The sequence below is a fragment of the Rhinolophus ferrumequinum genome, chromosome 18 (assembly GCF_004115265.2).
Source record: "Rhinolophus ferrumequinum isolate MPI-CBG mRhiFer1 chromosome 18, mRhiFer1_v1.p, whole genome shotgun sequence".
Classification (NCBI taxonomy): domain Eukaryota; kingdom Metazoa; phylum Chordata; class Mammalia; order Chiroptera; family Rhinolophidae; genus Rhinolophus; species Rhinolophus ferrumequinum.
In genome coordinates this window covers 58,049,060-58,061,412 of record NC_046301.1, presented here as the reverse complement: position 1 = coordinate 58,061,412, position 12,353 = coordinate 58,049,060, and the positions used below count along the sequence as shown (strand labels likewise).

Sequence of the window (12,353 nt, the reverse complement as noted above, 5' to 3'; positions counted from 1 at the left end):
AACAACACACACCTGGGCTTGAGTCTCAGAAATGCACCGACAGTGCTCGCTTCGGTAGCACATATACTAAAATTAGAAATGCACCTACTAGCTGTATATTGTCATAGGCAAGTCAGCTCTTAGATGCTGTTTCATCTGCCGATAGGGATCCTGAGGGCAGCACCAACCTCGAGTGGTTGTGAAGCATCTGTGACGTAGTTCTTAGCGCAGCGAGCCTGTAGCGAGCCCTACTGTATTTCTAAGTAGTCCTTCCACTGTGTCTTGGGGGTCTGGGAACCATGAGAACCACTCTGGACCCTCTTTCATTATGTATCCCTATTGTAGGAGCTCAGATCAGACACTCCCAAAAGGCCTGCAGGGTCTTTCTCTGGTAGGAAAGACATCGGCAGGGGAGGCCACAGCCCTGATGCTGAAAATGGAATTTTTGGCTGCCAACTAGAAGGGAGAGGAACCACTCCTGTCTCCCCAGCTGCTGTCCGCAGGGAGGCAGGGGGTATTGGCCTGCAATGTTAACCACTTAAGAATAGATTTTCTGGCTCCTCTGGTGAGAGTGGAGCCCACACAGTGCACAGGGCTGCTTCAATGGGGCCTGCAAGAGCTTTGTCCCCTTGGGGTCACTCAGCTCTGCCATACTTGAGTCCAGAGCATCACACACCATGGACAAACTGGCAGATGGGCACCCCAGCCTCCACAAAGGATGTCTTTGCCCACATTTTTTATCTAGCTTTCTACCATCCACCCACCGATCCTCCCATGGACCCTTCCATTCTTTCATCCAACCCTCTAACCATCTTCTGAATGTCAGGCTTGCTTTTCAACCCAAACCTTGCTGCCAGCCACCAAGGAAAGAACGTATCATCAAAAGCAAGGCCTGAGATCCAGTTCTCCACCATATTGCCTCTCTCCGATCTCCAGTGGCACTATCTCTATTCTTCCTCCGGGACAACCTTGCTCACACTCCCTGTCCCCACTGCTGCTCCCCAGGCTTGGTCCTAACCCTCTCATCTCTTCCTGGTCACTGATCTGGAATCACTGAAACAGGGAGAGAGGGCAGGGGGCCCATGGTACTGTGTGTCCCCCCTCCAACTCCATTAACAGGAGGAACCAAGCAGATGCACGAGGCTCTACACATAGGTCCGCTTTCCCATCTGACTTTATTTCACTTTTTTTTCTATAAAATTCATCCATAATTTCACAATTTAACAAAAAGTTTAAAATCCAGGACAGAAACAATCCTGTAACTTATTACAAACACGGTTCTCCTTATTCCTTTTATCCAGGAGTTGGTCTCGGGCTGATGAGTGTCCTAGTTCCTAGTGAGACACATTCTTTGTAAAAACCCTTGTGGGTAAGAAAGGTATTCGATACCTTTTGCTTTCAGGCGTTGGTTTACATTTTGTTCAGGAGATAGCAAAACACAGGGATTTGCACTGGGGGTAGGGGGCTTAACACTAAACACGCGGCAATCACAAAGTGCTGGCCCCTTCCTATGGAAGCGTCCCCAGAGCCCTAGTGGGCCCAGCTGCCGGGCAGCTGGGGTTGGGGAAGGGGAGCAGCTGGGAATGCTGCCATCGGGGCCCTGGCTGCCTGGCACGTCCATCAGGTGGTCACAGGCCAGCACTGGGCCCAGAGCAGCTCCAGAGGACAGCACTGGAGGCCTTCTGGCCAGAGGAGGTAACTGAAAAACGGGCCGGTACTTCCTAAGGCCCTGGAAACAGCATAAAGGGTGGGCCCAGGAGCCTTTCTCCAGCTGCCTCCAGGGAGAGCCCGGCTCCAGAGCAGGTGGCTGCCTGTGTCGCTGTGTGGAGCCTGATGCCCTTTCCAGGAGATCCTCGTGAAGGAGAAAGGTCTGTGCTCTTAACTGGCTGGGGCTCCGCCCGTGATGCCCGGCAGCCTCTGTGCGGAGAGGGCCGGGCAGCTGCTGCCTTCTGGAGCAGCCTGTGTCAGGCCAGTTCCTTCCGTCCAATGTCTTGGAGATTTTCCAAAGAAAGGTGCCCATTTTGGAGTATTGCTGGCCTGGAGTACTGGTGACAGCACAGGGCCTGTCACACAGGCCTGACCTTTTCCTAATACCTCAAGGCAGCGGGGTAAGGAGAGAATCCCAATGGTGGCAAGGAGACATGGTGGTTTCCTCTGAAAATTCTCGGGCCTTCCCCGAGCTGTAGGGAGGCTGGAGTTCAGGGAAGCGTTGGAGGAGAGGCTCCCCAGAGAGTGACAGACAGAATCAGAACACGGACATGAGAGTCGGGGACCACAGGGAAGGGGAGCATGGCGCTCCCCATGTTGGAACTCTAGAACTGGGGGGAGAAGGGGCTGACTGTGGGTTAGAGAGAGGAGGTGAGCCCCCTCTGGGGCTCCTACTCCTTTTCCCCACAAGTCATTCAGGGCAAAAGTCGGGGGGTGGGGGCAGACGACTAGAGGAACCTTGAGTCGAGGTCTGGGGGGAACAGAGGCTGAGTAAACAGGCCTCCAGCCCCCAGGAGCCCCACCCAAAGGAGGCTGACTCCACGAGGGCATTCTGGCCCTGGAAGGTGGGCCGGAAGGGAGGAGAAACGGTCTGGCCCTTGGAGAATCTCGGGCATGCGAGGAACTGAGTCTCCGGGCTCTGGACCAGTGTGAATGGCAGAGGTGAGGGCCGGGCCCAAACCAGAGAGGCAGGCATGCCTGGGAGGGCCTGCTGCTGGCAGGGGCCAGGCATGAGGGGCTGGCTGAGTCCTGGCACTCCTCGCTCCTCGCAAAACTACACAAACTATCCCGTCTTATTTGGCAAAAGCTCATTTTTTTTTTCAAAGTTCGAAGACTCGATCAACAGAAGGAAGAGGATCCTATGGAAGGAGGGAGAGGCCGAGCCCCGGGCTGCCATTCCGAGTGGCGGCCTGCAGCTGGCTGGAGCCCGGGAGGTCTGCTCCTGGAGACGGCCGCCACACTGCCCAGGTGCCTGAAGACCTCCTGCTCCAACGTAGTGTTCACGGGCCCTGGGCTATGCCTTCCACGTCCCGGGAGGAGGACGAGGCGTCCTCGTACCACTGAGGGAGGATTCCTCCCCGCACCTGGAGAGGGCCCGCGGGCGCTCCGGCTCAGCCTCCAGCCCAACGACAAGACCAGTGGAGACATCTTAACCTAAAAGTCCCGCCTTACTCACCCCCCACCCCCCACGTGCACCGCTGCCACGGAAATGCACACCCGGAAACCGCTCAGGTACCTACAGTGCATACATACATATATAATAGAGAGAGAACTATACAGCACGGAGTCCCAGCACAGCGAGAGCCGACAGAGGGGCTGCGTCCGGCTCACACGGAGGACAAGCCGAGGCCCGGCCTGGCGCAGCTGGACCCTGAGGTCCTGGGGTGCGGTGGGTGTGTCGGAACCGTTTAGGGGGGGCTGGAGGTGGTCTCCTGGCCGCTCAGAAAGGCCTGGGCAGTGACACTGTGCCATGAGCTCCACCACGGAGCGAGGCTCCCACCGCTGGGCACGTCTCTTCCCCTCTGGGAATGAGGCCCAGTGCTGCCTTCAACACAAGCCGCTTTCCAAGGGGGGCCCAGGTGACAGCCCCTAAGTGTCGGGGAGCAGCAGTGGCACCAGCCTGACCCCCCTCGGCCCCAGGACTCCCGGTGAGCTGGTGGGGAGGACAGGCCGGGAGCCAATGAGGAAAGTGCAGCTGGCCGTGTGGGCCGAGGACAGGGCGGTCACTAAGGCAGTGCTGCAGGCGGGCGAGTCGAGAGAGAGGAAGGCAGGTGGGGCCCGGACGTGGCCTCCCAGGACCCCGGCGACAGGGGCCGGCCACCCGGCCCAGGGTCATGTGGCCACGGCCTCCAGGTAGCTCTGCAGCTTACGCACGGTGGTCTCATCCAGGGAAAAGAGGTCAAAGTCGAAGGTGGTATTGGTGACATTGAAGTGGCCAGTCTCCTCGATCAGGTTCACGATCTGGAAGGTGGTGGCAGGACCACTTCAGGGGAAGGAGGTTGAGCTGGGGTTGGCCCCACCCCCACAGGGCCCCGAGGAGGAGGTGGCAGCTCCTAGGGCTGCAGTAAGGGGGTCCAGCAGCCCGCAGGCCTTACAGGCAGCCTGTCCCAGGGACTCCCCTGAGACAATCTGTTCTCAGTCAGGACCGCGAGGGGCAGAGCGGGCTGCGTCCCAGTACCTGCTGCAGCACGTTGCGCTCACGCAGGGCCATCAGCCTCCGGTGCAGCTCCACAAGTTCGTCCGTGTAGGCCTGAGGGTGACAGATGGGCACTCAGTGGGTGGCCTCAGCCCTGTGGGATCCCACCCATGGTCCTGCCCAAGTCAGCTTGAGGCTCGGGATAGAGAAGGGCCTGATGCCCCTGGGGCCAGCACTTTGGCATGCCTGGGCTGGCCCGTCCAGTCCTGGGGTCCCAGGGTTTCCCCCCACTCCCACCACACCTGAGCCCCCCACCTTGTCATAGGTACCCCTCTTCAGGATCTTCTCAGGCTTGCTGCAGGACTCGGGGCTCCTCCGGCCTGACGCCTGCAGGGTGAATCCGGGTCTGCTATCAGCTCTTACCTGTGCCCCTCCCTAACCCCCCACAGGCTCTCTGACCCCGACCCCTGGCCACAGCTGACTGTTCAGAGCCAGCTTGGGACTCCAGGACCTGCCAGTCCTCCCTTCCCTGGCCCCCAAATCTAAGGGAAGCCCACCGTGAGAAGATATACCCCTGGGATCTGGGGGTGAACCAAGCTGACCTCTGCACCCTCCACCCTCAGCCTGGGACCCCTGGAGAACCCCAGGCCTAGGCCCAGCAAAGGCCCAGCCGTCAGCCCTGCCTCCAGGATGTGACAGAGACCTGAACCCCAGGAAGACCTCCTCCACTGTGCTCACCTTGCTGTTGGGTGGGGGTGGCTTCTTTGGGGGAGGGGGTTCACGGCTGGGCAAGCAGGAGTCGGCACTGTTGTCGCTGTCACTGTCACTGAAGCTCAACCTGAACAAGGACAAGGAGCCCTGTCAGGCCTCCACCAGCCATGCCTGACCCACACTCGCTCCACAGTGGGCGGCCCCTCCCTGTGGGCCAAGCGTGCGCCCAACAGTCTGGGCTCCCTGCTCCCCCTACACCTCAGAAAACCAACCTCATTTGGCTCTGGGCGGCCACTGCCGACTTAAAAAATGAACGTGCCTGAGCTGCCTTCAAAGAGCAAAGCACCCAGAGGTGAAGGCACACACTCTGAGAGGCTGCATCTCCCGGGGCCAGCACACCAGGCAGGAGGCCCCAGCAAGCCTGATGGACGGGGGTGTGCTGAGTTCTGCTCCCTTCACGAGGTCCTGCAGGTGGGGCTGCCAGTAAGTTTCCCTCTGGCCGGCAGGCTTCCTCAGTGACATCGGCGTCCCTGTCTGCGCGGGGCCCTGAACACGGTGTGTCTGGTGGTGGCTCAACCTTGAAGCTCCTGAGGGGCAGGGCCCTGAAAGGGTCCTCGACCTCTGCCTCGATTTCCTCACCAGTAAAAGGAGGTCTCCGAGGAGAGCACTGGGGAGAGCTGGCTCACAGTGACAAACGGGGTGTTTACTCACTACGCAAGCTTCCCTGCCGGCCTGAATCGGAACGCCTCCCCTCAGGGTTATGTTTCTCTCTCATGATCTCAGTCTGGATCTCAGTCTGGATCACATGGGCTAGTCTGGTCCTTTTAGCTTTGTTCAGAATCTCTCGAAGCACGACAGGGATGTAGAGAGCAAATTCCCCTCTAGCCTCCCGGGCCGAGAATGGCCCCGCACTCCTCCCTCTTCCTCTGGGGGCTGCCCTTGTGAGAGGCTCTGTATGGGGTCCCCAGTCCCTCAGGGATTTTGGGCTTGATCCAGTGAGGGGGAGCCTGACAAGCACTCCTCCACAACACATCGCCACGCGGTAAACCCCGCCTGCCTCCTGCACCCTCTGCCTAAATAGGCCTCACTGAGTGCAGCGCCAGGAAACACAAGGGTGTGCGGTGGGAGTCTGAGCCTTGGGGGTCCTGTCTTTCTCCCGCAAGGTCAAGGTGGTTCATTTCCTCAGGTAAACTTCTCCCATCGTAAGCACTGGGCTCCAGAGCCCCTGCCCTCCTGGCGGCTCAGAGCTCTCTCCGCCTAGCCAGCTACAGATCACTGCAGGGGAAAAGGCAGGCGGTGTCTCCTCGTTGCCCAGGTAACGCTATCACGTCAGCCAGACCCAGGCATGGCCTCACTGCCCTGTGCACCCCTCGCTTCCCCCTCTTCGCCGGGCCCACCAGGAAGCAGCTGGAGGCCATGGCAGACTGCGGGCTGCCCCAGGGAGCAGACTAGGATGAGACAGGGCTTTGCCAGCTCATCCCAAGCAGCTGCAGAGCCAACATCAGGGTCTTAGTGGCCCCTTGCCTGACAATAGATGCGGCCTCCACCGGTGCCCAGGAAAGCCCCAGGCCTTCCACGCCTGCCCCTAGAAGATACTCCAGGTACACATTTGGTCCCTGTACCACTGTGGGAGCCCCTCAAGGGGACCATGTCTATGAGCCCTCTCCGCTCCCTGTTCCATGCGTCCAGCCCCAAGCGGGCAGGAGCCGGTGCTGGTAACCCCACCCTAGGAGACCGCCGCCGGTCCTCCCTGGGCCCCTCCCCACCAAGTGGCCGTCCCGGAGCCTCCCACATCCACTCTCAGGACAGTGAGTGGGTTCGATCCGCTGTACTGGCAGACTACCACCGACAAGCCCCAGGAGGCATCCCTATGCCTGGGGGTGCAGACCCGGGGACCAGCCAGGCTTAAAGAGCCACTGAGGCCCAGAGGCCTCAGCCTCCTGGGGAGAAGGGGCTGCATCTGGGCCAACTGGGCCGCTATGACCCCTGAGTCTGCCCCTTCTGCAGGCCTGGGGCCAAGGCTGAAGTTTGCTCTGGGCTGGAGGCTGAGAACGCACAGCCATCCCCAGTGAACTCACTCTGGGGGCCTGGGGGTGTCCCCAGGACAGTTCTCAGAGTCTGTCCTCACCCCATGCCACACACGCGGGGAAGGGGGAAAAGGTCCCCAGGCCCGAGAGCAGAAGAGCCAGCCGTCCACCCCTGCCCCACCTCGGTCCGCCGTGCACTGCCTCTCCCCGCTTCTGAGATGGTGACTGGACTTCTGTCCCTCAACATCTCACCCCTTCCTGCCAGGCAGCCCACACCTTCCAATGTTAGGAGGAAGGATGCCACCTAAGGACCCCTCCCCCCCACCCCCGCCACTTCATGAAACAGAAGAGACCCCGTGGCCCCCAGGCAGAGCGCCCTCTAGCAGGCTCGGACGCTCCCCTTACCCCAAGCCCAGAGACCCCAATGTCCTGGCCCCGCCTCCTTGAAGCCTCTCACCCTCAGAAGAGCCACCCAGGTCCCCCAGCCCCACTCGCCCCTCACCGGCCCGGGCACCTGGAATCCCTCCCTGCGTTCGCCTTGCCAGCGGCCTCCTCGCCTGATGAAGAGTCGTCCTCATCGGACTCCTCCGACTGCAGGTCCTCCACCATGGAGCGCAGGGGTCCTGGGAGGGCGGCAAGGAAGGGGAGAGGGGTGGTCAGGGCTCTGCCAGGGCCCTGCAGTGTGCCATCTCCACCACCCCCAGGGCCACATGGAGCTTGACACCATGACTCCCAAAACCACCCACGCAAATCCTCCGAGGAAGTCCCTCTGCCAGGTGGGCCTGCCTCCCGTCTCTCCAAGTACTGCCCCCAAGGCCGCCCCTGCCTAAGGGATCCTCTGGCTCCCCGCATCCCCTACCTTCCGGGCGCTGCTCGCAGGCCTCTGGCCCCTGGCCCAAGGCAGGACCACAGGGCCCTTCCATTGCCAAAGCCAAAGGAGCAGCCCTCCTCTGCTGCGGATGCTGAGATCAGAGCCTCTGCCTGGAGCCAGGACCAGCCAGCCTTGCCAGGAGGGTGAGGCGACAAGATCCCCTGACCGGCCTGTGCCCCTACTCAGGCCTGCCCAGACCCTCAGCAACCCTCTCTGCTGCTCCCAGCCCACCGTCCTCCCCTTTCTCCAGAGGCACCCGGTTCCAGGCCCCTACAGACGGCATCTTGGTTTATATTCCTGTTACCAAGGCAACAGAGGGACACAAAGGCCTCAATTACCTTGGTCACATGATCCCGCTTCAGCAGGTTCCCCCTCCCTTCCCTGTAGATAAGAACCCTTGGAGAGAGTGTGGGCTTTGAGCACCCCATCCCCCAGGCCCCCTCAGTGACTGAGTGCCTGAGTTCCGGGTCAGATACCACCCCCCCATACACTCCCCTCCCCCAGCTCTCCATAATCCTGAAAAAAGGATTCCAGGCGGGGGCGGGGGCGGGGGTGGGGGGGGAAGGAGACTGTTGGTCCAATCCCCAAGAAGAACCGCTTCCGGTTTGAGGGCGGGTGGTGGTGTCGGCTAAGCTGGTGGGCACATCACCGTCTCACACCCAAGCCTTCAGGCTGGGAGCACCCAGGCCCACCCTGCACCCTTCTCACCCTGGGGCAGCCCTTATGTCCTCTCCTCCCAGCCCCCACGCCCCGGATTCTGCAGGGAAAAGGCAGAAATGCAGACTGCTGGGGGCCTAGGCCAGAGTGCCAGCCAGCCCCACTGTGCCCTGACCCAGGACAGCAGGGCTGGGGTGGCACAGGGCGGGAGTGCGGGCAGAGGAGCTGACGCCGCCTCGGTCTGGGAGGAGCTGATGAGGAGGGCATCTGGCCACGGGTAGGGCCCAAAGCAGACTGGGGTCCTTGTCTGCCAGCCCCAATGCTGGCACCTCCTCAGCACAGCCTGAAGTCCTGGTCATACAAACGGGCACGGCCCAGGGAGGGACAGCAGAAGGAGCAGACGCCCCACACCTGGTGGTCAGGTGACCCATTTCTGCTTTGCTTTTTAATACAGACTGCCTGCACTTCCCAAACCTATGGACATGGATCTCTGAGCGCCCAGAGTGGGCAAGCAGTTGTTTACTAAAGAAATGCTGAGGGTCATTCAGCCCAGGCAGGAACCTCCTGCACCTCCCCGTCACGCTAGCCCCTCCCCCACGCCCTCACCCTTCCCCCATCACTCCCTGCCCTAGCAGAAGGTGGCAGTGGGTTTTTCTGGCAGTGGCAGCGGCTGAAACTGAGGCATGGAGTGCGCCCCCAAGCAAAAGTCAATCACTTCAGGAAACTGCTCATGAACCTTTCAAATTCGATACCAAACTCAGTATCCCACTGACCTCTGACCTGGGGAGAGCCAGGGGCTGCTCCCCAGTAAGCCACAGAAAACCTTCCGTCTCTTTCCTTTTTCATCACCCACCTTGACTGTGGTTCTGAGATGGCTCGAAATCCGAATCTGAACTTGAGTCAGAGCTGGAACTGGAGTTGGACGGGCTCGACTGCGCAGACTTCAGCCCACGACGGGGTGGGGCAGGACAGCACGCGGAGAAGACAAGAACAGTCTCAGTCCAAGGAAGAGGAGCAGGCAAGAAAGGGGCTCTGGCAGAGGCAACACACAGCTGGGTCTCCCCCCAGAAACTCGCTCAAAAGGTCCCCGAGGCGCCAGGTCCCGAGTACCCGCGGCCCATGGCCGACAGGAGGACCGTGCACATACCCTCAGTCACGGGACCCAGCCCCATGACACCACCAATGTTCACTGCAAATGCAATGGCCTTTCTTCTCCCACTGAGGAACTTTAACTTTCTAGCCATTCCAGGAGCTCAGATCACATCTCCATTTCCCCTGCGCCTGGGCAGGAGGACAGGGAACTGGGCTCTCCATGAAAGGGAGGGCAGCACATCTGTGACTGCTCGTCTGTGGGCCCTGCCTTCTTCTGGTGAGAGCTGGCTGTGGTGCCTCGGGAACAGTGGAAAGGTCTGGAACAGGAAAGGCAGGTACAGAGACGCAGCTTCGCCTTCTGCCCCTTGTTTCCTCTCAGCCTGTCCCGAGGCTGAGTGATGAAAAAAGCCATCTCCCTGCCACCTGCTGCTGTCACCCACCAGGTTGCCCCGAGGTGACGATGAGTGTGTATACATGTGACAAGCAGCTGAGTACACAGTGGACTCCCGCCTGGCCCCACAGTACCCAGAGCAGGTCCTCCCCCACCCCCGACATAGCCACCAGGGGGCAGTAAAAGCCAAAACTAAGCCACTCGAAGGCAGGATACCGGGGGCAAGATGACTGGGGGATACACCTCCCCAGTGGACAGGAACCGGTCACTTCCGACCCCTTCGTGAGGAAGGGGCCTCTGGCCTGGCTGAAGAGAGCACTGAGCCAGAATGGGGCCGTGGTGTCTGCCAACAGGCTTTTCGGGAGGTGCGTGTGGCTGAGTGGGCAACAGGCCTGTGGCACAAGCACCAGCTCTGAAGGGCAGCAGGGCAAAGCCCACAGCTTAGAAAGTCTGCCTGGCCTGGAGCACCCCAGGCATCCGGGAGGCCGCCTTAGGGAGCCATCTGAAGGAATGGAGCAGCATGAGCACTTGGGACCAGCCACCTCCCCTTGTTGAGAGAAAAGAGGGGACCAGGAGGCAGGCAAGGGGTACCCAGCAGTGTCTGCCCAGTCGTGGCACGTGCCATGTGAGAGGAGACCCTGACCCTCCCAATGGTTTGTGGGCCAAGGCAGCCCCCAGCACACAGAGGGGACCCAGGAAGGCACAAGTCTGCTCACTCAATAGACCCAGAGACTGACCCGGACACCGGGGAACAGACTCATCACATAGCTAAGGGGCCTCTTTTCTAGGATTTGCCACGGCCTAAACCACCTGCTCCAGGCCCTCCCAACAGACCCCTGCTGACGCCCCCCTACTCACATACCTTCAGGCTGGCAAACGTGTTCCCTTGGGAACCGTGAAACCTGGCCATCAACTACCGCCCACTGTGAGGGTACTAGAGAGACCAGTGTGACCCCCACAACCCCCAACAACAGGCCTTCAGCCAGGTGGCCCCTCTTGTATGCAGACCCTCGAGTTCTTATTCTGGTTCAGGGGTTCTTGTTCTAACCCTGGCTTTCTCACCAACTGGCCAAAGCTATCCCTGGTTTTAAGCCTCAGTTTCCCATCTGTGAAAGCTGCCCCGGGGCCTCTGCTGAGCATGTGAGTGTGCCAGCCACCGTACGTGCAGGTTGAGGCCCATAGTGCCTCTGACATCTGGGGCAGAGAATTCAGACCTCCTGGGCCGGGGTCATGGGTGGCAGGGTCCATGAAGCTGACAGAAAATAGCAGGGCCAGGCCAGGAGCTGGACCCAGGGTGGTGGCCGCCCAGTGTGCAGGAAGCAGGCTCGGCAAGCAGGAGCCATAAGAGGCCACTCTGGACCCTGTGCTGTGTGTGTTGGTGGGGAGGTGGCAGAGGGGAGCAAGTCAGTCAAGCTTTTCAGATGCACTTGCCCCTTTTCCTTCAACACAAATCCAAGGGGTGGAATTGGTTTCAGCCAAACGGCCTAGAGGTGTGGATCCGAATGCCCACAAGGGGTCGCTGAGACTGCTGCCAAAGCATCTCGGTGCTTGGCCACACACAGTGGAGGACAGAGAAGAGGGGTCTAACTCTCCCAGCCTTCCTGGGCCCATGACTGACCAGACCCCATGGGCCAAAGAGACCACAGAGAAGCAGCTGGAGGAGCTGGGGGCTCGACCGAGGGACTCAGATGAGGAGCCATGCGACCACATCTCAGGAGCAAGCAGGAGGAGGTGACTCAGGTTCCACGCCATGGCCAAAGCGGTCCAGTGGTGGCACTCCACCCAGCCTCTAGGGTGGGATGGCCTGAGACAGTCAGGAGAGGCTGGGAGGCCTGGCTCTGGAAGGCTGTCTCACCTCCTCCGCCACAGACATCTGTGCCTTGCCAAGGTCCCAGGGTTGGCAAATGTCACTGAGTCACCGTCCTACAGCCCTAGAGAGCCACGGGCATTCTGTTGGTGGCCTGTGTCTCACACCTGCATGGACCTCAAGTGGCTAAGTTCTGTCATTCAGCAGTCTCAAAGGCTGGGCCATGAGGCTCTGCCGGGAAACTGCCCCACACCCCCCCAGGGTTCCACAAGAGGTCCGAGGTGCCCAAGGCCACAGATGCCAGACATGCAGCCCACTCTGAGCAGCAGCACCTGGGGAAGAGCCTTCCCAGTGTCCCAAGTGCTCAGGACAATCACAGCCAGATGTCAGCATGGACACCCAGGGCCCTGGTGGACGCCTCCATCTCTTCCCAATGGTCCCGAGGTGCACCAGCCTCGGGAGCCACAAGGCGTCACCTGGAAGCCTCTAGGGTCGAAAGAGGAAAAGGCACCTGCCCAGAGCTCTGGGCGCTGAGCAGACATGAGACAGACGACAGATAGACTGGGGCACTGTTTAGTGCCTGAAGAACCTGCAACAACCCAGTGGGCTACTGAGATGGCCCTGATGGCTAGGAGCCTTCCAAATAAGAGGCATTCTAGGGTCCTTACCCCTGGGTTCCCTGGCAGACAGTGTCT

The 12,353-nt window shown here is 60.2% G+C and overlaps 1 protein-coding gene across 3 annotated transcripts in view; it reads right to left on the bottom strand.

Moving 5' to 3' along the window:
• Positions 1 to 3,719: 3,719 nt before the first annotated feature.
• The window catches only part of MLLT1 (MLLT1 super elongation complex subunit), a 61,852-nt gene continuing 53,218 nt past the window's right edge, over positions 3,720 to 12,353 (bottom strand). For 2 of the 3 annotated variants that reach the window (XM_033134070.1, XM_033134072.1), the window contains 6 exons: positions 9,222 to 9,309; positions 7,343 to 7,463; positions 4,841 to 4,940; positions 4,418 to 4,489; positions 4,145 to 4,216; positions 3,763 to 3,927 (listed from right to left, as the gene is read on the bottom strand). In XM_033134070.1, the coding sequence (XP_032989961.1) occupies positions 3,799 to 3,927; positions 4,145 to 4,216; positions 4,418 to 4,489; positions 4,841 to 4,940; positions 7,343 to 7,463; positions 9,222 to 9,309 (582 nt within the window). In that variant the 3' untranslated portion in view covers positions 3,763 to 3,798. Of the gene's footprint in view, positions 3,928 to 4,144; positions 4,217 to 4,417; positions 4,490 to 4,840; positions 4,941 to 7,342; positions 7,464 to 9,221; positions 9,310 to 12,353 lie in introns of all 3 variants that reach the window. The other variant, XM_033134071.1, reaches the window with a different exon arrangement.